Source organism: Phocoena sinus, chromosome 12, assembly GCF_008692025.1.
Source record: "Phocoena sinus isolate mPhoSin1 chromosome 12, mPhoSin1.pri, whole genome shotgun sequence".
Taxonomy (NCBI): domain Eukaryota; kingdom Metazoa; phylum Chordata; class Mammalia; order Artiodactyla; family Phocoenidae; genus Phocoena; species Phocoena sinus.
In genome coordinates, this window is record NC_045774.1 from 72,899,565 (window position 1) to 72,926,226 (window position 26,662).

The following is a 26,662-nucleotide window of genomic DNA, read 5'->3' on the forward strand; positions in this document are numbered from 1 at the left end:
ACCCTCACCTGATGCTTGGCCATCTCCAGTCCCTCCACAGTCACTGTCTTAAAGTCCTCCTCGTCCTGTGGAAGGAAAGAGGAGAGCTCACAGCCTTTGCTCCAGTGAAAAGTGGGCTTGGCCATGAAGACCTTGTTTAAGGTGTTTTGGATGGGAAAATGCTTTCCAATCAAAACATTTTTTTATTCTGTGGGACAAGCGTTGTGCAAAAGCCTGTCATGTTTATTCCTTAGATAAGGGAGGAGTTTTATAAAAACTGTCATTACTAATGAAATGCAGGGATGACAAAGTACATGTGCCTATAATCACATTGCTTCCGGATTTGTTGTCATGATTATTTTTTCCGACCCTGCAATATCAACATGAAAGTACCCAAGTGCTCTCCTAAACTCTGGACTCAACTTTCATCTTTCATCTCTTCTTTTACTTATTAGTCCCTAAAGAAACAACTTGATTTGAAATCAAGTTCCGCATGTCCTTCAAGGACACTGTCCTCCATTCCGTCTCTGGAGTCTGTGGAATGTGGTTTAGGAGCTGCTGCCTGATAGGGGACCCCAGAAGAGTGGAAAATTTCTGAGCACTCAAAGCACATATTACAAACTAGGGCTCGCAAAACAACCCAGATCGTCCCCAGACTGTACAATTTATTTTTGAAATTTTCTGAATGCAAGGAAAAGATGACAAAAGGTTTGTAACAGAGGCCTACTGATGGACGTAAGAAACTCACTACTATTTTCTTGGGTAAAGATCTGTAATTAATCAGCCTGAAGCACAGTGGAAGATGCACATAAGATACAAGTATATCTTACAAAGTTTATCTTCTTACACTTAACAAAAACAACTTTTAAAAAGAATGCAATACCTTTGCCCTTTTCCGAAGAAGCTTTGCAAGTCGTACTACATAAGGTTTAAATTCTCGTTGATGTATGCCCTGCCTTCTCACTTCCAAACCGGAATCATCTGAGGCTTCTGGAATAAAGGCCCATCGGTACCTACGTATAGAAGAATGACACCAGTATCGGTAAGATGCACGCTGTGCCATCTAAGACAAGGCCACATAAATCCAGTAGACACATCATGACCCCACCACTTATACAGATTCACATACCAGCTGTGCCACTTGTAGCCCTGTCACCGTGGGCATGTTTCTTAACCTGGGCCTTTACCGGTAAATAAGGACAATATTAACTACTTCATAGAGTTGAAATGAGTACATGAACATTTGTAACGAACAAATGAAATTTGGAAAGTACTCCACACCATTTTTTCCATGAGCACAAGTAACTTGACAAATGTTTCCATGCTCATTCATTACTATATAGATAAAAATCTCCAACATTTATTTCAAATTTTGTCTTTAATAAGTAAAATTAATATCTATGGAAAAAACTCAAACAGTATAAAAGGGCAAACCAAAGAAAGGTAGTCTCCTTCCCACCACAGGCTCCACCAATACTGCCAGTTTCGTATATACCGATTCAGAGTTTTATTATGCATAAAAGAGCACACAGTCACACAAGCAACCCTCTCCTCTTTTAATAAATAAAATGATTGCTGCTTATTTTAATTACACATCTTGGAGATAAGATCATATAAAACAGCATCCTTTTTAACAGTTACATAGTACTCCGGTGTTGGAAGGTACTGATTCAACCAGTCTCCTAGACTGTCTGATTTCTAGCTATTACAAATAGTGCCATAAACGTAACTGCTGGCTTTTATGCGTGTCTGAGAGGACAGTGAGTGGAGAAACCCTCGGATACAGCAGAATTACTGGCCTAATGAGAATCTGTATTTTGAATTTTGGTAGATATAAACCTCTGGAGAAAAATGAGACAATATCAATGTACTCTTCCAACAAGAGTAAGAATGTCTCTATTGTTAAGGGTAAAAGGAAGTACACGTTTAGATCTTTAGCATTCTGATAGTTATTAGTAACTTTAATTGGAATTTCTCTTGTGAGTATCACTGAGCACCTTTTCGTACGTTTTACAAGCCATTCCTTTTCTCTGAACTATTTGTTAATCCTGTCATCGTCCCATTTTTCTATTGTGTTATCCATTTTTACATATTAAACAAGTTAGACTTGGTCATATACATTGTAAATATCTTTTCCCAACTCAGTGCTGTCTCTCAATCTTTATGGTATTTTTTAGTCACACAGAGACTAAAAATTGTATGTAAGTAAATTATGAAATATTTTAAACTTTTGGAAAAAAATCATGCTCAGAAAGATATTACCCTTTCAAGATTATTAAATTCTCCATGTTATCTTTTATTACCTTATAGGTTTTTTGAAAAGAGACAGTAGTTAAAAGAAAAAAAACTGTAGTTGATATTACAGCATTTTTATCTCTTTTCTGATTCTCGACAAGTAAAGAGGATAAACTCAATTTTGCTTCTCGTCACAGAAGCTGAAAGGTCACTGCTGTAAGCATAACACTCTCCCTAGAGCATGAAGACTGTAGTTTCTGTTACCTCTGTGAACATAAACATCCTAGTTAATTTTGGCCACTTTCCTACAGTTCTGCTTCGTATCCTTTTCTGAACTTCTTCAGGAGTAACAACAGTTTAACAGACACCCAACCACTGAAATTCATTAAGAAGTGGATATATATGGTTTTCAAATGGAAAAAAAAAGGAACTGGAATTAATGTAAAAAAATTTCTAGTTCTTACCATTAAATTTAATGAAAAGTAAGCTTGTGCAACAGAAATTTTTAGAGATTTAAGTATATCCAAATATAGAAAAAAGATTCTGGTATCTTACTCTTTATCCTATTAATATTCCATTCCAGAAGAATAATATAACACAATTTTATATATTATATAAATACATATTTGATCATGTGGATAAATTCTCAAATTAGCTATAGTGATAAAGCAATCTTATACAGTTTGCCTATTATTTAAAAAATTTAAATATGAAAAATCATAATTAAATATTTTTGAGCACTTATGAACAAGGCATTTAACTTACATTAATTTTCTCCCTATTCCCCTCTGCCATTTCTAGTTCAATTCACTATCACCTGAAAGAAGAGCCTCCTTGTTTCCAGTCTTGCCCACCTCCCATCCTTTCTCCAAACTACACAGCCAAAGTAAAATTTCTAAAATACAAGACTGATAACATCACTTCACTCCTTAAAATTCATGCTTCAGTGGCTTCCCACTGTCCTTAGTTAAAGTCCAAGTTCTCGAATATAGCTTGTAGGTCATGTAACTCGGGCCCTTTCCAGCCTCATATCTCGACATGCTGCTCCAGCGATACTGACCTTTCAACACTGCAGACACACCAGGGCCATTCCAACCTCTAAGTCTTCACCCCTGCTTCCCCCAACCATCACCCCACCTCCTCAACGTAAAACTGCCCTCAGGCCTGCTCTGACCCCTAGAGCTCAGAGGGGTCTCCGCTGTGTGGCCTCACAGCATCCTGCACAGCTGCTCTCAGAACACCCGTGGTGTGTTAACGGCCTGTCTCCTACACTGGACTTGAAGCTCTTAAGTCATGTATCCGGCGGCCTCACGTGTGTTGCCTACTCAACTTGTTGACTGAGTGACCTGTCAGTCTTAATATACCCACAACGGCCATTTCCGATACCTTCCAACAACTGTTGCCCTACCATCCTCCTGCCAAAACAATTACATTTTAATAAAAATTATGAATACTTCAACTTACACAAAAAAACTTTATCTTAGATGTCACCAACCAAAGCAAATGCATTTCAAAAATATCCATTTAATATCCTTACTTTTACTTACATCTGAAACTGAGGAAGATTTTCGGAGGGCAATGCCAGAGCCAGATCCAAAAATTTGCAAGCAGAAAGATAGAGGTTTAACCACCGCTGGCTGTTATATGAAGTAGAAAAGCCATTACCTCCTGTGTAGGTTGTCTCCAGACCAGCCACAGAGGGGCCTGAAGTCCTATAAGCAGGAGACAGTGCTGTCAGCAGCTGGACCCACTTACTCCCAGGTAATTCCTGGAAAATCTCAAAGTGCCAGCTACTATTTTTCATAATCATTCTGATAAATGTACCAGTAATCGCTAAGCAAGTTCATGACTAAATTAATATTACTGTTCTCAAATCAAAAATTAATTTTTCTTCTTTAAATTTTAAGAATGTAAAAATAGTAGAGAATAACTTGTTATACTCGAGAAGTATAAAAATACAAGCTGTAAAACCAGGAGGCCTCCCTACTACCCAGTGTCCTTCTGCAAGGATGGTGGGAGGGAAACTTTCTATAATAATCAACACAGTTATTAGTATAGGGGATTCTCTTTTATAAACCTAGTATTAAAGAAGAGTAAAATATATTTAAGACACACAGTGTTAAAGGAACTTTTAAATTTATAAACTTATTTGTACAAAAATTCCTAAATAAAAACAAATTATATTTAGTCACATATTAATAAACTGCTTCTGCTGAAGAAAACCCCAAATTTTAGTACATTAAATGGAGATCATCCTGGAAGATATGGACATTTGTATACCTTAGTTACAGGTTACCTGCCATAATAGGTTTTGCTGAATGTTTCAGGAAAAAGATCTGACCTACTAAAACCGATACTGCTCACATAGCTGAAACAGTATTGCTTTAAACTAAATTTGTGTCTAGAGGCCAAAGGCCACACATGTTGATAGTTTAATTCAGTCTAAAATACCTAAGGAATACATGTAACTGTATTATATCCAAATATGATCAATTGGATAATAACAGACTAAATACATAAAGTGTTCAGATAAAATAGTGTCTATACCCTCCTAGTTGTAAAGTAACGTTCTGGATGATTTTAGGATACTACACACTGACAAGACTAAATCAAAATGAATTACATATTACCGTGAAATGTCTTCATCAGCAGTGAGCTCCTGCTCCATCAGTAAAAATACCTGTACCTGAAGACCGTGGAAAAAGTGTCAAATGTTTATTTAAACCTTCTTTCAAGTTATCTTTAGGCTATATTTTCATTAATCCAAATACAGATTCTAGGATACAACTTTAGGATCTTTAAATTATACTTAGTTTCCAAAAGTAAAACTGAAAATTCAGCACAGAGCCTTGCTACTAATTTGGCAGAGGTGAGACGAAAGCATGGTCTTATTTGGTGATTATGGAACAGAGATACAGTTATTAAAAAAGGAAAAAATATTAAAGCCAATTTCTTTGTGGGGAAGTTATAATGCTGGGTTTTCGGAGTTACAGATTCCCGTCCCTTTCCTTTCTCATCTCTTTCCCCAGCTCCCCACGTTGTTCAGATGAGGGCGACAGGGTATGGTTTGGGAGGGGAACGGACGGGTGTAGTGGGACTTAGGAAGGTTTTACTGTTTGGGGGTTTACAAAATCTTGTCAAAGTCTCTCTGAAGCAGCTTACCTGGGTAAGTGCTGCACTTCAAGAGTGATACATGCCCTATGTCAGGCCATCTAAATCTAGCTAAACCATCTCTAACCACTCTCAAGGTGGTGCTGCCAAAGGCAGGAACCAGGCCTGGCAGCCGTGACAAAGTTAAAACTCTGGTGTAGTTGAGAATGAACTAAACCAGATCAGACGAGGTCATGATTCGCAAGGAGCTAATAATTGCTAATGCTGCATTTTTCAAAGTTTAAGCTGTATGGAGACAGAATCTGACGTGTTTTACTATTTTCATCTGTACAAATTTTCAGTAACAGGCTTAACTAGAGTTCAGTTCTCTTCCAAGATTAGTTTTTATCCGGTAAGCATGTTGATGCTTGTCACATTGTTTTACAATTTAGATTCATTACCTAATTGAATTAAAATTAACTCACAAGTTCTGTGATCATGGTAGGCCAGAGTGAGGTAAGGTGTTGTGGAGACATTCTTAAAAGTAACACTCTGAAGAACAGGAACACTTGAGAGTGAAGAGTTGGCACCTGGGGCAAACGGAGACTCTCAACCAATCTCTCTGAAGGAAATACAGTATATTTTCAATACCAAAATAGAATCATTTTCATATAAACTTTTCTATATAATCTAGTTCAGTACTTCTCAAACTATGATGATCAACTTTTTAAATAATTTCCAGTCTGTTGCAGACTGATACTTTCATAAAATATAATAAAAATGAATTACCAGAAAAAATCAAATTAAAAAAAGATAAATACAAGCCATGTTCTTATTATTAGATTCAACAGATTCTATCACATTGCTGTAAAGGCTTACGATGCTTACTCTACATTTCTGAACGTAACATGGATGGAATAACAGACTGATACTGGTCCATGGACCACACTTTGAGTAGCACCAATCTAGTCGATTTAAAAAAAAAAAATCAGAGGACAAATAGTGTGCATGTTGCACACTGGACATTAGGTATAAAGGGTCAGAAAAGGAGGAGTCACTTATCTTCTGAGGGAGAAATAATCTCAGTAAAGAGATGACGACTGTCATCCCCAACCCCATCCCCCACAGCCCGCTGAGGCTGGCTACTGCACAAGCACACTGACTCGGCAGCGAACAATACTGCCTGGGGCAAGCTCACTCCCATCATGGAGCCATTTGGTGGCACAGGGTGATGACTGCCCTGATACCCTTCAGGACACAGAGAGCCACCAAACCCATGGGATGAAGGTTATCAAAAGCCTTATACAACCCCAACCCTGGCCCCAAACTCTAGATCTCCACCTACTTCTAGCTAAAACAGAGGCTACGCCTCTATTTCAGACCCCTCCTTTAAAGGTGTATAACCTCTCACCCACAACAAAAAAAACCCCACTAATATGCCTGTCTGCAGTAAAACAGTCTTACACCTCATTCTCAAACATGAATTCCTAGGAAATTTGACCCAAACAATAAAATGGAGACCATGTTTAGGCAAGTCCTATAAACTCAGTGTTTGATTTCTTTTACATACTGGTGATAATTTTTGTCGTTTCAACAGAACAAATTTCTAATTCAACATTCTCCATCTACCAACGCTTGGTATATTTCACCCCAACTTACAACTTACGGAAGGTAATTTCTAAGGAACCAAAAAATTTGGAAAATAGAGAAAATAGTTTTCCACTATTTACCTTGTATATCTGGAAGATATTTCTGATACTGGTCAATTTCACTGCTAAAAATAGCAAATGCTAATCTCTTCAGAAGCATGGCTCTCTGCTCTAGCTCCACATCACGGTTTGCAAAGAGATTAAGCGAACTGCTCTGAGCTACAGCTACACGAGCTGGAAGAGAAAAAAAAAAGCAAGTGAGAGGCTGTGATGCAGTCATCAGGCGATTTGAGTAAAGATGATTCTGTATTTTGTTTTTAAGAAAGTCTAGACCCTATGACATCCAGGAGAGAGGACCTCAGGGTAGAGGACTTGGGACTCTACCTCTCCGAGGCAGAAGGACTGGCAAACAGATCTAGCATATACAAGCCAGAAGACCAAGGGGTGGGAATTGCAATGTGGAGAGAGAAAAAAATTTAGAACTGTAGGTTTCAGAAGGTAAAATCACTAACAATGCCATTTTATAAAACCCTTTATTATTTCAGGCCATCTGCCGAAATCCTTCTCATTGCTTTAAAAATTTCTGGCCTGGCCAGGCCTAGCCTACCCAGCTCTCCGTCCTCATGTCTCGTACTCGCCCCCATTCCCTCTTCTGCAGGCACTGTCTTGCTTGCTCTTCCTTGAATTCGCCGAGCTTGTTCCTACCCTGAGACCGTTATTATTTTTGTCCCTTATCCCCGGAATACTCTGTCCCTAGGCCTTCTCGTGGTTGGTTTCTCTAGTTTCACATCAAATATGAGCTCTTCAGCTGTTATTTAAAATCTATCGTATCACCCTATTTCCTTCACAACTTCTTACCTACTGTCTGAAATAATCTCATCTATTGGATTAAGGTGAGGATAATGCCTGGCCCATTTTGTGTCTTTTAATAAATAACTGTTAAATAGATGAATCTGAACCTTAAAACAAGCCTGTGAAGATTATAGCGAATACGATGTCCCTTTTCCAGAGGGGGAAACTGCAGCTTGGGTTAAGAAGTGACAAGAAATTCTACAGATTCATCCAACTTCACTGCTATTTAAGGTCACTAGTTTAATAACTTTCAAACTTTTAGAAAACCCTTTTTTTTTCCAGATTAGATACTATGAGGAAGCCTAATATATAAGCCAGTAAGATAGAGAAGAAGTGGGGCGGAGAGCGATTCTGGCCTTCCTGGCCCCTCTCTTTCTTCCTTCCGAGAAGATAAACACAGCCCCAGGACTCATTTCGGCCGAGCCATGCAGCGTGTGGGATCTTAGTTCCCCGACCAGGGATTGAACTTGTGGCCCCTGCAGCGGAAGCTTGGAATCTTAACCACTGGAACGCCAGGGAAGTCCCCAGAGCCCCAGGATTTAGAAGGAGTTGTTTGCTAGGTTTGTTCCTATTGCTGCCATTCTTAGCCTCCCTACCTGTCAGTCTTTTCGTTCAGTGATTACTTATTGAGTGCCATGTTCTACGTTATGTGCTGAGGAAACAGTCTGGAGACAAATTTGACATGGCCAAATAGTTTTACTTATTATTTATCAACTATGTTGTCCTTTTTAAGTTTTAACATTATGTTCCTATCGGGTACTAAGTATAACTTGACAAAGAGCTAACTCAACAGTTTCTAGAAAAGAGCAAAGTACATACGAATGGATCCTGTATAGGAAAGACACTGCTTAGGTTGTCACCCCACAATACTCACTCATCAAATCTCTAAATGTCGTCTTATCATGTGTCATCAGATTGTCCATAATTGCTCTCCAACTGAAAGAGACAAAGATTATGATATGTAAATAAGATTTTGTTGTTGTTTATTATTATTAAAAAAGTGTTCTACTTTGCAGATGGTAGTTGATTTCAACAGACTTTGTGAGGTACATTATCATGTTGGATAGAAGCAAGATGACTTACTGATTAACACAAGAGGCATCCATCTGAAAGAAGCTGGGATCCATAAAGAGGTCAAAGGCTTCTTTTTTCCAGGCTCTCCGTGTGTACTGATACCCACTAAGGCTGCTAAGCAGCTGGACACAGGCTCGATAACTAGGGGCATTATGTGCACTAGGAGGAAGGAAAACCACTTTAACCTGTATGTTGTAACTTTAATCACCATATTACGTTATACCTAAGTGGTCACATTTACCTAAAGCCCTGATGGGAAACAGAAAGCACTATAAGAGAAATAATTTTTTTTTATCACGATAATTCAAGGTAAAAATAAAGTCATTTTGTGGTAATTCCAAAAATGGCAATAAAGGAACACAATTTATTTTTAACAGAGTATGAGTTAACTAACACATCTAGTTAAACAATAATAGTACCTGTGATTTCGGAGGTAGGGCACAACGTAATGCATGATATTTACAAGTAAAGGAATAACCCGTTCTTTTTCATCACTGTAGAAAACCATATCCAAAAGATGAGCCAAAACCTAAAAAAACGTTAAGAAATGAAATGGAACGTATAATCTGAGCGCTAAAACTGACAGCACTTACAGGTGGTTTTCAGTCTGTAAGAAAATCAAGAATACCTTAAAAGTAGAAAAACCTAAAATCAAATCTCCCTAAGCCATTTTTACATGAATGGTTTCTGCCACAATGGTTTTCTCCATTATAACTATAGGATATAAATATGGGCAAATGTTACTATTTCTAACCAAGACAGGGAAGACGAGAAAAAGAGAGGTTAAGAACCTTCCAATGTGACAGTGAGTAAACAGCAAATTTAAGACTAGAAACTCAGTATTCCCTTCTCCTGACTGGGATACGAGGTGGCCTGGGAAAAACCCAACCACATGAATTGACTGTCACTTTGGTCTTAGTCACACTGTGCTACTCTCTCTCTGTAACCACATCTGTGAAGGGGAAACAAAAATGCCCTGATAACAGGGTATAAAAGAGAGCATGTCAGAGGATGTATATAAAACTGTTTGGTAAACTGTAAATGCTTTGTAGTGGCAAGCATCATTATACCACCTCCACCCTTCCCTACCACACTGTGAAACAAAAGCACTTATCATTTTTAAAAAGTACACTTTTAAAAAACAGTGCATGGGGGGGGGAGCCATATCTAAAGTTATTATCACTAATATTTAACAAACTACTAACCTGAATACAAAGTCAAAACTTTATTTTACATAGTGATTTCTTAAAGTACAAAACAGTTTTTCAAATTAAAATCTTCTCTGTAAGAATTACTTGCTAATATTTAATTGTGAAACTGTTTACTTGAAAGTTCATGTGAAAAAACCCGATAATGTTTATTTACCTCAGAGAGTAATGTCAATGCATGGACACTATATACAGAAGGAGTTATGTTTGAGGTTTCCATTGCAGGTGATAACATATCTAAGTAAGAGAAAAGACAGGTAAAGATATGGTTAGGTTTTTTCCCCACTGAAAAAGCTACCTGCTAAACACAAGAAAAGAGATGATTTTACTGTACTCACAGTGTTGACTGCAATAAATTCTTAGTGAACAGATGCCTACAAATATAAACCTAAATGTCTGAGATCAATACCTTCAACATCAGATTCCAAATTGGTTCCATCTACCATTATTTTGGGAGAAGGTTTAACTTCAAGATTTCGCCGCAGCCATGTTGTCTGTTCCAAAGAAGAACCCGCGATTGCACCGATCGCATCCACTATTTTATGAGTCACATCCTGAAGAAACAGGGATAACCCATTATATCTACGTATGTACACAGGCGCACACACAAAACTTCACAGACGATCTTGTCTGACTTCCCCATTTTAGACTTGAGGTACTGAGAAACACAGAGTTTGGGCAACAGCTCTCAATTCAGAATGGCTTACCTGGAGGTCTCTTTGGTCTTTTTTATTTTCCAAACTAGGGTTTTTCATAATAAACTCATTCAGAACCCTAAAAGGACCAAAGAAAAGAACAAACAGGAAATATTGGTGTAAAGAAAATGATGCAATCTAACTTTTCACAGTAAGCAAGTGGTTTTGTGGCCTGAGCTTCTATTTTGTATGTTTAATGGATGGATGGGTGGGTGGCTATCCTATGACTCAGGTGAAACGCATAAACATACGCATGAAAGACCTGTGCAAGGATGTCTATAACAGCATTATCTGTAAAATCCAAGACGGGAAAGAACCCAAATGTCCAGCAACACAAGAGATAAACTGTGGCATATTCATACAATGAAACACCAAACAGCAATGAAAAGGAATAAATTATAGCTACATGAAATTACGTGGATAAATTTTAGAAACCTATGTTGTGTGAAAGAAGTAGACACACACAAAAATATTTATATAGAATTACTATTCAAAACAAGACAAAATTTATCTGTGTTGTTAAAAGTCAGAACAGCGGTTTATCTTGGGGTGAAGGGAAAGGACAGTAATTGGGAGGGGACCTGAGGGGACATATGATGTCTTATTTCTTAATTTAGGTTTGTGGTTGAACAGTTGGTATATTCACTTCATAATAACTTGTGGAGTTGTATGTGTTTTATACATCAACAAAAAATTTTAAAAATACCCCAAATCCCACCAATCTTAAATTGTAATATAAAAATGGTTTCTTGTGTGTGTGTATGTGTGTGAGTGTGTATAGTAGACAGGTATAAAAGATTAAAAATACTTCGTGAATGGAAAAGAATCCATTTCCATTGTTTGCTAAAATTCCACTCAATATTTACCTTGACTTGCTTTTATTAAGGTAAATTATATGTATAATTATTTCCAAACTAATATGAAAAGTGATATTGAAGAGCAATCATATCAATTTCTATTTTATAATTAGGAATTTTTAAAGGATCAGTGGAATGGCTGGGGGAAAAAATAAGCCATCAGAAATTTAAAAAGGGAATTTTCTAGTATAACTGAAAATGTCCAACTTTTAATTTAAACACTCAGAAGATAACAATTGAGAAGGAGGTAGGATCGTTCATTATCCAAGAAACAAGAAAGGAATTAAAAAACAGTAAATCTTGTGGGGGAGAAGCTACAAGTCATAATAGATGGCCTTAATTTTTTTTTTTTTTTTGCGGTACGCGAGCCTCTCACTGTTGTGGCCTCTCCCATTGCAGAGCACAGGCTCCGGATGCGCAGGCTCAGCGGCCATGGCTCACAGGCCCGCTCCGCGGCATGTGTGATCTTCCCAGACCGGGGCACGAACCCGTGTCCCCTGCCTCGGCAGGCAGACCCCCAACCACTGCGCCACCAGGGAAGCCCCGATGGCCTTAATTTTTAATGAAATCAGCCAGCAGGATATTTGGTGATGATTCAAAGAACTGTCCATATAGTCCCTCTTTGAGCCTTAGAACAGTTCAGAGGTAGGTAAGGCAGGTACTGTTATTCTTGACAGACAGGAAGATAGTCTTGGAGAAGTTTACTGATGTACCCAGGGTGCCAGAGATGAGGGTTAGAACTAGAGATCAGAAGATAAGAATCAGAAATCTTCACGAGAACGTTGTTTGAGTCCCAGTGTTTACCGTTATCGGTCATCACTAAAAATTATCACACACACTAGTTATCTTAATCTTTGATCCAGGAATTGCAGACACTGAGTCCGCTGCTCTTTTCATTACACGTTCAATGTCTAAAACTCCTTCAGCTTTTTGGTGTAGAGAATAGACAGCACGAGGGTCTAGGGATCATCGTGACCCCTGACGCTCTCGAGCAGGATTGCTAGCTCACTGTGGCCGGGCTGGGCTCCCTGTGCTACTCAGCTTCTGCAGGCTGATCTACTCTCCTCCAGCTCTCATGACTGTCTCTCCACCCCTTCTCTGCTTCCTGGTGGAAGACTACACTCCTACATTTACCAGAACACTTGAGGCCATTTTACTAAAGAGCCCTCACTTTCCCTCCCCTCCACTTCAAAATTTTCTAGACCACTGGTTGCCAAACCAGAATCACCAGTTTTCTTAAGGACAACAGAGAAGCTATGTCTGTGTATATAGATACTGGCAACTACCTATTTAAAGTCACCATCAGAGGGCTTCCCTGGTGGTGCAGTGGTTGAGAATCCGCCTGCCGATGCAGGGGACACGGGTTCGAGCCCTGGTCCAGGAAGATCCCACATGCCGCGGGGCAACTAAGCCCATGAGCCACAGCTAGTGAGCCTGCGCTCTAGAGCCCATGCTCCACAACAAGAGAAGCCACTGCAATGAGAAAGCTGCGCACCGCGACAAAGAGTGGCCCCCACTCGCCTCAACTACAGAAAGCTCGCGCACAGCAACGAAGACCCAACGCAGCCAAAAATAAAAATACCATCAGAGCTACAGGGGTTGAACAGAAGGTCAAACTTCTTTGCGCTTGGTTGAATTTACATCCATTCAGCGTGAAAACATGCGGACTGTGTGAGGTAATGTAACCCAGGTTGGAGAAAAGTGTGTTCCCTTTCCTTCCCCTCTTCTGTCTTAAGCAGTCCTTTTCAAACTTTAGGGTGTACTCAAATCACGTGAGACTTGTTAAAAGGCAGATTCTGGTTCGGGTGGTCTGGGGCGGAGATTGCGACTCTGCATTTCTAACAAGCTTCCAGGCGACTCCAGTGCTGCTGGCTGAAGGATCAACCTCTGAGTAGCAAAGTCTTAGAGAAAATGCAGCAGGACTTCCCTGGTGGCGTAGTGGTTAAGACTCCGCGCTCCCAATGCAGGGGGCCCGGGTTTGATCCCTGGTCAGGGAACTAGATCCCACGCACATGCTGCAACTAAGGAGCCCGCCTGCCACAACTAAGACCTGGCACAACCAAATAAATAAATTAGTTAATTTAAAAAATGCAGCCTTCTTTCTCACTCTTACACCTGCCATTCCCTCGGCTCCATCCCCTCCCAGCTGTCTCTGGAATCTGGTGCTATCAAGGAGGACCCCGCTCTCTACAATCTTCTGTCTAGCACTCTCCTCTTATATGACACTTATCATCGGCCAGGCACTATTCTAGGAATTTAACAAATATTAATTCATTTAATCCTCGTAACAACTTTATGAGGGAGGCCCTATTATCGTCTCCATTTCACAGATGGAGAGGTTAATAACCTGCCCAAGGCCATACAGCAAAGAAGTAAAGGAGCTGGGATTTGAATCCAGGAAGAGTCTTTGCTGTTCACTACTCAACATCCTCAGGTCATCCTTACCATTAATGATGACTTTCAAATCACATTTCCTCCTGCTACCTTGCCAGTTCTCTTTCTTCTCATAATCACACATTCAAAGAATAATCCACACTTACTTTCTCACTCTAACCCTTGCTGTGCTTATCGTCTCACCAAACTCCTCTCTCCTAAATCACCAATCCTCTCCAAATCATCAATAAATACAGCCTCTTTATTATATATCATCTTCCTTAATCTTTCTGAAGGCATTAGCCAAGCCCTCTTAAATTCTCTTTGCTTCTAGAACATCGAATATGCCTGTTTTCTTCTAACTTTCCGATGTTTCAGTGTTTGCTTTTCTACCTCCTTTGCTGGCCCGCTTTCCTTCTTTTGTTGTCCTGTGATTTCAATCCCACCATCCACAGCACACAAACCTGCTACCTCCCATGAGAAACAATTCCTAGTCCATCTTCTTTTCCCTCTGATCCATTCTACTATTAATTTGCCAGCCATGACCCACCTCAAAACCTGCCATCACTCCCACCCCCTGCCCAAGGCCAAACTTCTTAATGAAAATGCAAAATCCTTCCCCCTTCTAGCTCCCATCTCCCTTTTCATCCACCCACCATTCCACTGCTGTGCCCTATTTCATAGCCAAACGAGACAAGGTACCTTGCCCAGTGTACCCTTCCCCTTCCTGTTCCACAAAGGCTTTCTGCTCCTACCACCTCCATTCACTGAGCAAATACTGCTTAGGGACATATTATGAACCAAGAATAATGGAGAGCAAAAGACAGACATTGCCTAGGACATCATGGTGCATGCAGTTAAGGGTGACTGGAATTTATCAAATAATCACACACATTATTAACATAGATCAGGAAACAACATGACAGAGAGAAAATGATTCTTCCAAATCTTTTTATGTTTAGGGCCCTGAACTCAAATGACCCTCCTCTAGGAAGTTCCCCTTCAGCCATCCTACTCACCCTCACGCCTTTCAATCCCACACTTCCTCCTAAGTGACTAAGGTCGCAACAGCTTTATGTTAGCACATTTACATTTTCCTCGTGTATAAACACACAATGTTCCCTCCGAATCCTCCCCCGCCCCTTTTTTTTTACTGGCCTCATATTATACATCTAGTTCTGTACCTTTGAGAATCCTATGAGAAGGCAGATGTCACACAGTCACCCAACACATGTTATTCAGCAATCAGACAATGAACATTATTCTTTTATTTGAAATCATATTTTTAAGTGAAACTGCTTACCCAAGTATAAGAAACTGCCCTGGGGCTGGAAGGCTCAATTGTATGGAGTCTTTCAGAAGTATCAACAATGATGCCCAGCTATCCACTAAATTGGGCACTGGAATTCTGCAAGATAAACATAGCTTCTATATATAGAGAAAGCCAACATCAACTTTAACTTTCCCTATATTTCCCCTGTCTTTACCATATTTTCCCACTACTTTCTCTGAAACATTTCCTGAATTTTTATAGGCTGTGATAGAACATTTCTAAAAGTTTTATATTTTCTACTAATATTATATATAAAAAGAAAACCAAGCACACTGAAAATATCCAGTGTAAACTATTAGTCTAGAAATTCTGCTGTATAGAAATACCAAGTTTTAATCACATGGACTCTCAAAAGTAAAATACAACTGCAATAAATCTCAGTTTAACTACTGCCATCATAGTTACCTACTCAATCCTATTCTCTCCACATCTCTCTCATACTGGCTCTTTTTCCTTCACCTATGAGTCTCTATCTCATCTAAGGGAGAGCCGTCAATCTATCCTGAATATCAATCACCTCTAGAGAAATTAAGATTATTACCTCTGTTTCCGGCTGACCTTAACCCTAACTCCTCTCTGTGTAACCTGAAGTCAGCTTTTAGGCAGTCCTTGCACTAAATCACAACCAGTTTAACCTAACTTTATAAATGTTAATCATAGATCACAGACTGTTACCAAGCTTGATGATTAAAATGGAAACTACCCTATAAGGGAGGATTAAGATTCAGGTTCTGAAGTAAGAAGTCCATCAAAACTCAAATCAACTAACTTCTGTTCAGCTGTCAGTTAAATGCAAAACTGGAATACCACAGAAAGAAGATATTTTCATATCATCATTCCTAACATTAAAAACAGATTAGATTACCAGGTGTTCGCCTATATCAAAATAATGGATTTAGTGGCAGTAGGCATGGTTTCAAGAGTAGGATGTAGCTTTTCATTCATATTTTAATGATTTTCTTACAATTCACTGTTTTCATGTCCAGTGTATCTTTAATACACTTAGGTGTTTATGTTCCTAGGATTTGCATGACTGGGTCATTAAGACACCAATGACCTTTACTAGTATATCCGTAAACAACGTTTTTCTGTTTCTGCTATTAGTTCTTTTCGTTTTAGAAGGAAAAAAATAAGCAACTTCTTGAAAGAATTCAGGTGCTTTTCTCCTATATTTCCTAACTTTTATACACTGCTAAATGAAATGAGGAGAGATCCACATCAGTTATCTTACCTTTGAATATAAGCATAGAAAAACTGAAGCATGCAGACTTCCAGAGAAAGATGTTTCTATAAACAAAAGAAATCAGTTTTATAGTGAAGAAAAATGCTGCCTCTCCTTTTCATAGTTGCAACTACTCTGTATTTTACTGCCAATTTTAAATTAAAAAATGAAAAGCAAACAAAATCAAACACTAGGTTGTCATAAAAACCACGCAGCTCTCTTCCATGTAGTAGGGAAAACACAGAACAAAAGCTATTTAAAAAGTTGAAAATGGACAGAAGAAATCAAACTATTCTCAGTCCCCTGCCCCAATCCCATAGCCGAAGTTGATATCCCAGTCATTACTTTTAATGATCCATTCACTCTGTAAGCATCAACAAACACTATTTTTATTTTAATCAGCCTATGCTTGGCTGGGGCTATCAGAATTAGCTTGAAATTTTTTATGAAATGGGAATTTAAATCTATTTTACCACATGTTTCTGTTAAATTAGTGTAGTTGTCCCAAATTTGAACTAACTCCTAACAGCCTAAAATGTAATCTTTAACTAAAGGTAGTGCTGAGTGTAACATATAATAAAAAGAACACAACTGTCCTTAAAAATCAGTAACTGGCAAGAAAATAATACCGATGTCCACTAAAATTTACCAATTCGTTACTTTTTAGTATGAACTATTCCCTTGAAAACTTCCTCTTTTACCATATAAAGAAAAATTCAGAATTTAGTATATTGAGAGCAGGGGGCGCAGCAGGTGAGAGGTGCAGAATTTGCTCTTATTTGTTTTTATATCCTTCACACTTAGCCCAATATTTCGGGCACAAGTAGATGCTCAAAATATTATGCTGAATTGAGCTTTCACATGCAAATTTAAAATCCTATCACAAATGCCCCAGAGGTGATTTCAGAACAGTAAGGAAATTGTTAAAAAGTTAATAGGAGGATTAATCTCCAAAACATACAAGCAACTCATGCAGCTCAATATCAAAAAAACTAACAACCCAATCCAAAAATGGGCAGAAGACCTAAATAGACATTTCTCCAAAGAAGACATACAGATTGCCAACAAACACATGAAAGAATGCTCAACATCATTAATCATTAGAGAAATGCAAATCAAAACTACAATGAGATATCATCTCACACCAGTCAGAATGGCCATCATCAAAAAATCTAGAAACAATAAATGCTGGAGAGGGTGTGGAGAAAAGGGAACCCTCTTGCACTGTCGGTGGGAATGTAAATTGATACAGCCATTATGGAGAACAGTATGGAGGTTCCTTAAAAAAAACTAAAAATAGAACTACGATACAACCCAGCAAACCCACTACTGGACATATACCCTGAGAAAACTATAATTCAAAAAGAGTCATGTACCAAAATGTTCATCGCAGCTCTGTTTACAATAGCCAGGACATGGAAGCAACCTAAGTGTCCACCAACAGATGAATGGATAAAGAAGATGTGGCACATATATACAATGGAATATTACTCAGCCATAAAAAGGAACGAAACTGAGTTATTGGTAGTGAGGTGGATGGACCTAGAGAGTGTCATACAGAGTGAAGTAAGTCAGAAGGAGAAAAACAAATACCGTATGCTAACACATATATATATAGAATCTAAAAAAAAAAAGAAAAAACAGTGATCAGAAGAACCTAGGGGCAAGACGGGAATAAAGATGCAGACCTATTAGAGAATGGATTTGAGGACACGGTGGGGGGAAGGGTAAGCTGGGACAAAGTGAGAGAGTGGCATGGACATATATACACTACCAAATGTAAAATAGATAGCTAGTGGGAAGCAGCTGCATAGCACAGGGAGATCAGCTCGGTGCTTTGTGACCACCTAGAGGGGTGGGATAGGGAGGGTGTGAGGGAGGGAGATGCAAGAGGGAACAGATATGGGGACATATGTATATATATAACTGATTCACTTTGTTATAAAGCAGAAACTAACACACCATTGTAAAGCAATTATACTCCAATAAAGATGTTAAAAGTAAATAAATAAAATAAAAATAAACTCATGGTAGGAAAAAAAAGTTAATAAGGACACTGGCTATTCACACACACAAGTAATACACTCTTCAGGCAACAGAAAAAATAATATTTTCAGGTATGTGTAATAATTCTTTTAAGGAAGTGATTAGGTCTATTTTGCCTTGGCTTAAAATCTAATGTTTTCAGTTGGTAAATATTTTTTAAGAAAATAGGGCCTCTTAGTGTTCTGGAACAAAGAGCAAAAAAAGTAGAGAAGTCCATAACTTTAGTAATTTGTAGACTGTTATGTCTGCCTAGCTAGAGACAATGCATTGTGAATGTAGAGACTCCGTTATTCACTTTTTGGTAGCCCTTGCACAGTACAGTTTGTACATGGTCAAGAAATGACACTGACTAGAACTAAGGTTACGGCAAAATGTGGGGAGTTTACAGACTTGAGACATTCATTCTGAAGAGAATGCAGTAAGAAGCTGTGAAAAAGGCAAAAACTGAGGTAAACAGACCTTGGGCTCTGGCTTCTGTGCTCTTCCTTTACATGACCAGAAAAATCTCACCTAAGAATTTGGTCCCACAGCCCCTAACTGCCTTAGACGTACATCTGGAGAGCTACGAGCAGTGAACTGCTCTTCACTGGCCACAGGGATAATCACACAGCAAGTCACTGCAGATACTGAGAACTGTTTTTATTAGGGCGATTCGAGGAACACATGCAGTCATTTCTGCAATCCTTTTAAATAAAAGGATGTATTGTACAAAAAATATCTTACCTACCAGGGTCATTTCTGAAATACAACTGTAAACAAATCAAAGTTCTTCTTACCTTGTCCTTGGCTATGGCTGGGGGCTGCTTTAAAACTTCCTTCACCGTCTGTATGACAGTTTCTGCTCTCATGACACTGATTGAACGAACCAGTTCTACTAGTAAAAGCTGTTCTTCACTGGCTGCAGGAATAACCTGGAGAACACATCATTGTATTCACTTATGTACGTGTATATTTAAGTCTTTTAAGACAAATCACACAATCAAGAGAATATTTTATGGCCTCTTCTTTAGGTAAAATTTCTTTTTTTATCCATATAATACCTGTACATCATTTCAAAAAATCAAATAGGACAACAAGCCTTTTAAGACAAAATAGCAGTGCCCTCACACTTCTCATGCCCCAAAGCAACAATGCTCAACTCTTAGCTCTTTTCTATCATTTCTGAGTAATATACACTCATTACTTTTCCTACTTCACAATATTTTCTTTAATTTTACACACCATCTACTGACTTCCTACTTTAGAAGACAAAGGTTTAGCTCTCTTACACTTTTCTCCCTATCCTCCCAACGTAGTTACATCATAACTTCATTTAAATCAACATCTAGGGTTCACATGACTACTTATGGTTATGCTGTGTATTATCACTGCATGTCTTTTCTTGTATGACTTTTTTTTTCCCTAGAGTTAAACTGTTTTCTTTTGCCAATCTTTAAAATAGTTTTCATTATTCATTCCAATGATAAGGTTCAACAAATCTAGATTAATAAAATAATTTGCCTCCAAGAAATATAATTGTTTTTAATTTAATTTTTTAAGGACTTCCACAAAGAAACACTGGATATGATGAACTATGTATGTGCTTTCATTCATTTCAGAGTTGTTTATGATATGAAGAATTATTTACGCATATTTTGTATATAAATTTCCTCTTTGCGCTAAAATCATGATGAAAAAAATAAAAGATGTATGAATAATTGTATATCAACCAGCAGATGGATGAAATAAATGAATATACATCAAAGGAATACAATACCCGTATTCATAGTATTTCATATGTAAATGTGTTTAAAATTCTGATAGTATATACAAGAAAACATGGTTATCATTAAGCAGTATGACTTCAGTTGGATTTTTCTACCTTTATAAAAAAAACTTCCTTAATTGTCACGTGTTTAATAGTGTGTGTGCACATACATGTGCATTTGTGTGTTTGCACTATTTTTGTTTGCTTGGTTTTCTCTATCACATGTTCATCCACAAACATGCCAAAGACGGTAAATGTCCTGTAATTGCGTATTCAAAAACATCAGATAATTAATCTCTCTACCTTCTACTTGGGTTGGTACTCTCTAGGCTTGCTATACAGTATCATCTTGATATCTCTCCTGTGACCACCAGTCTTAAAGATTCCCTTTCCTTTTCTTCTGTGTCGGAACTCCTATTTCTTGGACCCCATGTTGCCTTCTTTCTTGTTTTTTTCCTCCTCTGGTGGAGATACATCTTACAATAGCTGAGAAAGGGTAAATTGATCACAATTTTTTTGTTTTTCTGAGACATTTCATGGTCAAAACTCACTTGAGTGACAGTTTGGCTCGGTTAGGATTATAGATTGAAACTAATTTTCCCATCATAATTTCTAGTGCTGCTGTTGACAAGTCTTATCATTATTCCATTGAATGTGACCAGTATCTTCTCTTTAGAAGACTGTCAGATCTTTTTTTTTAATTTCTTTTTTATTTTTATTTATTAATTTTTTTGCAGTACTCAGACCTCTCACTGCTGTGGCCTCTCCCGTTGCGGAGCACAGGCTCCAGACACGCAGGTTCAGCGGCCATGGTTCACGGGCCCAGCCGCTCCGCGACATGTGGGATCCTCCCGGACCGGGGCATGAACCCGTGTCCCCTGCATCGGCAGGCAGACTCTCAACCACTGCACCACCAGGGAAGCCCCTGTAAGATCTTTTTTCTTCAGTGTTTTGAAATTACTTGCTGATCTTTGTGTAGACATATCTCTTTTTACAGTGCCTGCAGCAACTCATTTCCTTCATTTCTGCAGAATTTCCTTGTACTATTTCTTAGATACTTTTCTTCCTTCATTTTTTCTATTCCTTCTTTCTTCAAAAAGATCTTGAGCCTCCGGTATCCTTTCCGTAATTTTTAAATCTCCTTTCACCTATTTTCCATATCTCTAAATTTACATTCTATATTTGGTATTTATCTACTTTCACTTTCCAACCCTTATAACTGATTTTGTTTTGCTTCTGCTATAAAATTTTTTAACATTCAAGATAATTTAAAAATTTTGCAATAGTCTTTCTTATAATCTCTTCTTATTTCATGGATGCAATATGGTTTTACCTCTTGAAGGACATTACTATTATTTACATTTTCTTCTGTTACATGCATTGTTTCTTTTGACTTTCTCTATTTAGTTGTTTCGGTCTTTGTCTAATTTTTTGAGACTTTCTTCATAAGAGTTGGCTATCAATTTTAAATGTGAGTAATAATAATATAACTATATATATATTTACAGAGTGCTTATTAAGTACTGTGCATTGGTAAGTGCCATATATATATTTTTCCTTCTTCCCTTCCTCCCTCTCTCTCTCTCTCACTTTCTTTCTGATTCTCACAACCCCATGAAGTAGTACTGCTACCCTGAAGAAGTCATATAGTTAGTGAGTGGAGAAGTCAATATTTGAACCCCAGAGATCTGGTTTCAAAGTCTGCGCTCTTAACAACTATGCTACTATTGCCTTTCAAAAAGAAAGTAAAACATGATGGGAACTCAAGCATTTGTGCACAGGACTACTGGATAGGTGGGCCTTCCTGTGTGGTGATAGCAGCCTAGTTTGTTTTTGCTAGGAGACTCAACTTCAGTAACTACAGATCTTTTTCCTTGGTCAGGTCATTTTCCTAGAGAGGAATCCTCCAAACTCCTACCTGAGGGCCATAGTAACTTACTGCCATCTCACTGGGGTGAGGGTGATTCCCATTTTTCAAAATGTAGACTTTTGAATGCTGGTTTCAGCATGAAGTCTAATTTCTACTTGTGTCAACCTTATGCCCTTGGGTCAAGAGCCCCTCTTTTTTTTTTAAATTAATTAATTAATTTTTGGTTGCGTTGGGTCTTTGTTGCTGCGAGCAGTCTTTCTCTAGTTGTGGTGAGCGGGTGCTACTCTTCATTGTGGTGCATGGGCTTCTCATTGCAGTGATTTCTCTTGTTGTGGAGCACGGGCTCTAGGCATGTGGGCATCAGTAGTTGTGGTGCGTGGGCATCAGTAGTTGTGGTGTGTGGGCTCAGTAGTTGTGGCTCGTGGGCTCTAGAATACAGGCTTAGTAGTTGTAGCACATGGGTTTAGTTGCTCTGCAGCATGTGGGATCTTTCCAGACCAGGGCTCGAACCCATGTCCCCTGCATCGGCAGGTGGATTCTTAACCACTGCACCACCAGGTAAGCCCAAGAGCCTCTCTCGATAAACTCTTCACATAGTAAACTTGACTCCAGTCTCCTGATGGGATAGGGTAAGAGAAGTGGGTGGTTGGTTGCTTGGGTTGGGAAAAAGGGATCTATAAACTCTCAATCAGTCCTCCAGATTTCAGCCCCATCCTAACTCTCTGCCTTTAAGAAGTATCTGATACTTCTACTTCCAGAAACTGTCTATAGTTTTTACAGTGGGAATTGAACCCCTTCTTGCAGCAACTGTAGAGTAGAGAAGCTGATACTGATATCTAAGTCAATTACAACTCAGACATGTGTTTTTCATCTTGCAAAATTTTGTTGACTCTTATTTTTTTGTGGTGACCTCTCCCGATTTCTTTGTCATTGTGGGTTTTGCCATTAAAAATGTTTTTACTCTCATTTTTGGGAAGAAAGCAGAGAAAAATGCATGTGTTCAATATGCCATATTAAACCACGTGTGCTTGACTGATTTTAAATAGTCTAGGATCTCAGTTCTGTCCAATGTAATATCTACTACTGAATCCTCACATGCAAAATGTCATATAAGTGGGAATGTTTATTTTTATTACTTTAGATATGTCAGCCTATATGTAATGTGAAATCAGCACAAAAATAAGATTAGAAACCTTTAGCTGGACAAATCATATATCTTATGGGAACATAAATTATTTAATAGCCTTAGTATTCTAATGACTTAGTATTTATATCCAATATAGAACACTTTTTTGAGCTTTTTTTCTTTTCAGATTAAAAAAAAATTATTAATTTCATTGATTTTTGGCTGCATCGGGTCTTAGCGGTGGCACGTGGGATCTTTTTGTTGCGGCGCGCAGGCTCCTCTCTAGTTGTGGCGCGCGGGTTTCTCTCTAGTTGTGGTGCACGGGCTCCAAAGCATGTGAACTCTGTAGTTGCGGCACATGGGCTCTCTGGTTGTGGTGCGCAGGCTTAGTTGCCCCGCGGCATGTGGGATCTTAGTTCCCCAACCAGGGATCGAACCCGCATCCCATGCATTGGAAGGTGGATTCTTAACCACTGGACCACCAGTGAAGTCCAAGAACACTTTTTTGAGCTTTCATACCCACAAAGCAACAAAATTTTCACATACATAATCCAAAGACAACATATGAATTACATTTAGAAATGATTTAAGAGGTCACGTTGTAATGGAAAACTAGTCAAGATGAAAATTTCTCTCCATATTCTTGCCCTGTACCCTGAATGACTATCATTTAAAAAACACATTGCATTATATTACCATTTCTATGTAAAATACAGCTACAGTTTTAATATTACATTAATTACCTGTCTTCACATAAAATATCTTTTATATTTATTTAAGAAATTTAGGCAATATATCATTATCTAAACCTGTACACAAACTTGTTGCCTTTCCACCACCCACCCTATCCCAGCCCCACTGCAACTAATGGAGAATTGAAAATCAGCATGTGCTCACCATATGCTTACCAAATGAAAAGACAAATACATACCTTGGTCCTAGTGGTGGTTTTGTTCTGTCTTCTTTCATTCCATACAAAGGCGATGGCAGCCATAAAGTGAACACCATGATTCATTGAAATGGGCCCCAATAATTCTAGGATCTGCTGTCTCAAGTTCTACAAAAATTTAAGCAAATGACAAGTGAATTAAAAATTATGTAAGCATTAATAACTGGACCGCACTTTTAGTTTTTCTTGAAATAATATACAGAACTTGTATGTTTTACTACCTACATAATGGTAGAGGAAACTTTAATAGTGTTAAGAGATGCAACCATGGTCATTTTAATTCAAAAGGAAAAAAAACCCCTATAATAGTTTAATCCAAACATCAAGACTTAAATACAATTTTCTAATGAGTTCTACCCTTCTCCCGCAATGCCCGGTGTGCTCCCATGACTCCCAGATCTAGGAAGTCAGGTCTAGGAGCAAGATGAGGTAATTGAGGGATATCAATTTGACAACCTGCCATAGCCTAACACGCTCTTAAACATTCACATAATTTCCCTCTAAATATAAAGAAGACAATTTGGAAAATACCTAAGAGTATAAGAAGAAAAACACTTTTTTAAAATCAACAATTAACCTCATCATATTAAGATAATCACTATTAACACGTGAATTTTCTTTATTCCTTTTTCTGCAGATAGATTTTTTTTACATAATTAGAAATTCAATATTTGTTTAATTATGTAACATCCCTGTTCCACTAAACTTTTAAGCACTTTCCATCCACTAAGAATTCTTCAAAACCACGACATTAGTGGCTACATAATGTAACACTGAACAGATAATTATTTAATCATTCCCTTATTGTTTAGGATCTCTCTTTTTTCTGCCATTAAATAAGGCTATAATAAATATTTTATGTATATATTTACATAATTTTGATTACCTTAGAATTCATTACTAAAGTAGATTACTAGGTCAAAGACTATGAAACTTAAAGATCTCTGTACATATTGCTAAACTGTTTTCCAGGAGAGATTTGCATATTAAAATGTCAGCTTGAGGGCTTCCCTGGTGGCGCAGTGGTTGGGAGTCCGCCTGCCGATGCAGGGGACGCGGGTTCACGCCCCGGTCTGGGAGGATCCCACATGCCGCGGAGCGGCTGGGCCCGTGAGCCTATGGCCGCTGAGCCTGTGCGTCCGGAGCCTGTGCTCCGCAGTGGGAGAGGCCACAAAAGTGAGAGGCCTGCGTACCGCAAAAAAAAAAAAAAAAAAAAAAAAAAAAAATGTCAGCTTGAAATGTCCTAAAAAAAGGAACAAAGTTATGTATGAATGAACCTCAAAAATCTTATGTCACATGAAAGAAACTAGATACAAAAGACCAAATAATGTATAATTCCATTTACAGGAAATGGCCTGTAAATGGTAAAAGCAAACCGATGTAGAGAAAACAGATTAGTGATGATTGTGGTTAGGGATGGGAACTGAGGGGCTGCAGATGGGCATGAGGCATCTTTCTGTGGTGAGGGGTATGCTCAAACATTAGGCTGTGGTGACAGTACTACAGCTCTGTACATTTACTAAAAAACAAACACAAACATTGAATTATATATGCTTAAAAAGGGTGAATTTTGTGTTATGTCATCTCAATAAAACGGTTAAAAAATTACTTGATAACTAATTACACAATCTATGCAGAGAATCATAAATACTACTCAAATTATTCACAAATTCAGAACATAATCTTTGGGAGAATCCTCAAATAGCCTCTTGAGCGCCAAGGGTGAAGTGTGGATTATCTAACCTTTGTGGCTCCAAGATTAACAGTGGTAACAGAGGCGGATGCAGCAATGGGTATCTTTTCCGAAGAGTCGGCCTGATGCAGTGCGCTCCAAAGCAGTGTCACAGAGGACATGATCATGTGAAGGATCGAGAGGATTCCACTGCGGGCTTCGAACAGGTGTTTCTGGTCTACATTGACCAAAAGCTATTGAAGTTGGGGGAAGAAAATGTATCACTTCCTGAGGATTACAAATGGGACTTATTAGGTCTCATAATCTTTAAAAAGCAGTCAAATATTTCTGCAGTCTTACTTGGTGATACTGTGTAGTAGGGTCCAACAAACAGTAGTGGATAATGGCTGTGATCCCTTCCAAAAGGGTAAGAATCATATCTGGTGGAATAATTGATGCCATCCACAGAGGCCTGAAATAAAATGTATCCATTTGAACACAAGTTCTGTGAAAGAGAAGTTTGTGTTTTATCAGTAGTAAATGTCCCGCGTGTGACAGGCACACAGTAAGTGCTCAATAAATATTATATAAATAAATAACTAAGTGAATAAATTAGGAGCTTTTATATCCTCTTCTAATAAAAAAAGTGAGTCACATTAAATGTACTAAAGTTCTTTTTGGATAA

The 26,662-nt window shown here is 38.3% G+C and overlaps 1 protein-coding gene across 8 annotated transcripts in view; it reads right to left on the reverse strand.

Moving 5' to 3' along the window:
- The window catches only part of DOP1A (DOP1 leucine zipper like protein A), a 110,698-nt gene that overhangs the window by 2,409 nt on the left and 81,627 nt on the right, over nt 1-26,662 (reverse strand). For 2 of the 8 annotated variants that reach the window (XM_032650632.1, XM_032650631.1), the window contains exons 20-36: nt 26,338-26,449; nt 26,049-26,231; nt 24,288-24,413; nt 19,390-19,524; nt 16,577-16,632; nt 15,316-15,420; nt 10,795-10,861; nt 10,497-10,641; nt 10,245-10,324; nt 9,299-9,408; nt 8,889-9,038; nt 8,680-8,741; nt 7,035-7,187; nt 5,790-5,926; nt 4,845-4,900; nt 3,762-3,926; nt 863-992 (exon numbers count right to left, since the gene is read on the reverse strand). In XM_032650632.1, coding sequence (XP_032506523.1) covers nt 863-992; nt 3,762-3,926; nt 4,845-4,900; nt 5,790-5,926; nt 7,035-7,187; nt 8,680-8,741; nt 8,889-9,038; nt 9,299-9,408; nt 10,245-10,324; nt 10,497-10,641; nt 10,795-10,861; nt 15,316-15,420; nt 16,577-16,632; nt 19,390-19,524; nt 24,288-24,413; nt 26,049-26,231; nt 26,338-26,449 — 1,972 coding nt within the window. Of the gene's footprint in view, nt 1-7; nt 66-862; nt 993-3,761; nt 3,927-4,844; nt 4,901-5,789; nt 5,927-7,034; nt 7,188-8,679; nt 8,742-8,888; nt 9,039-9,298; nt 9,409-10,244; nt 10,325-10,496; nt 10,642-10,794; nt 10,862-15,315; nt 15,421-16,576; nt 16,633-19,389; nt 19,525-24,287; nt 24,414-26,048; nt 26,232-26,337; nt 26,450-26,662 lie in introns of those variants that run through there. The other 6 variants (XR_004352450.1, XR_004352449.1, XM_032650630.1 and 3 more) reach the window with 6 other exon arrangements.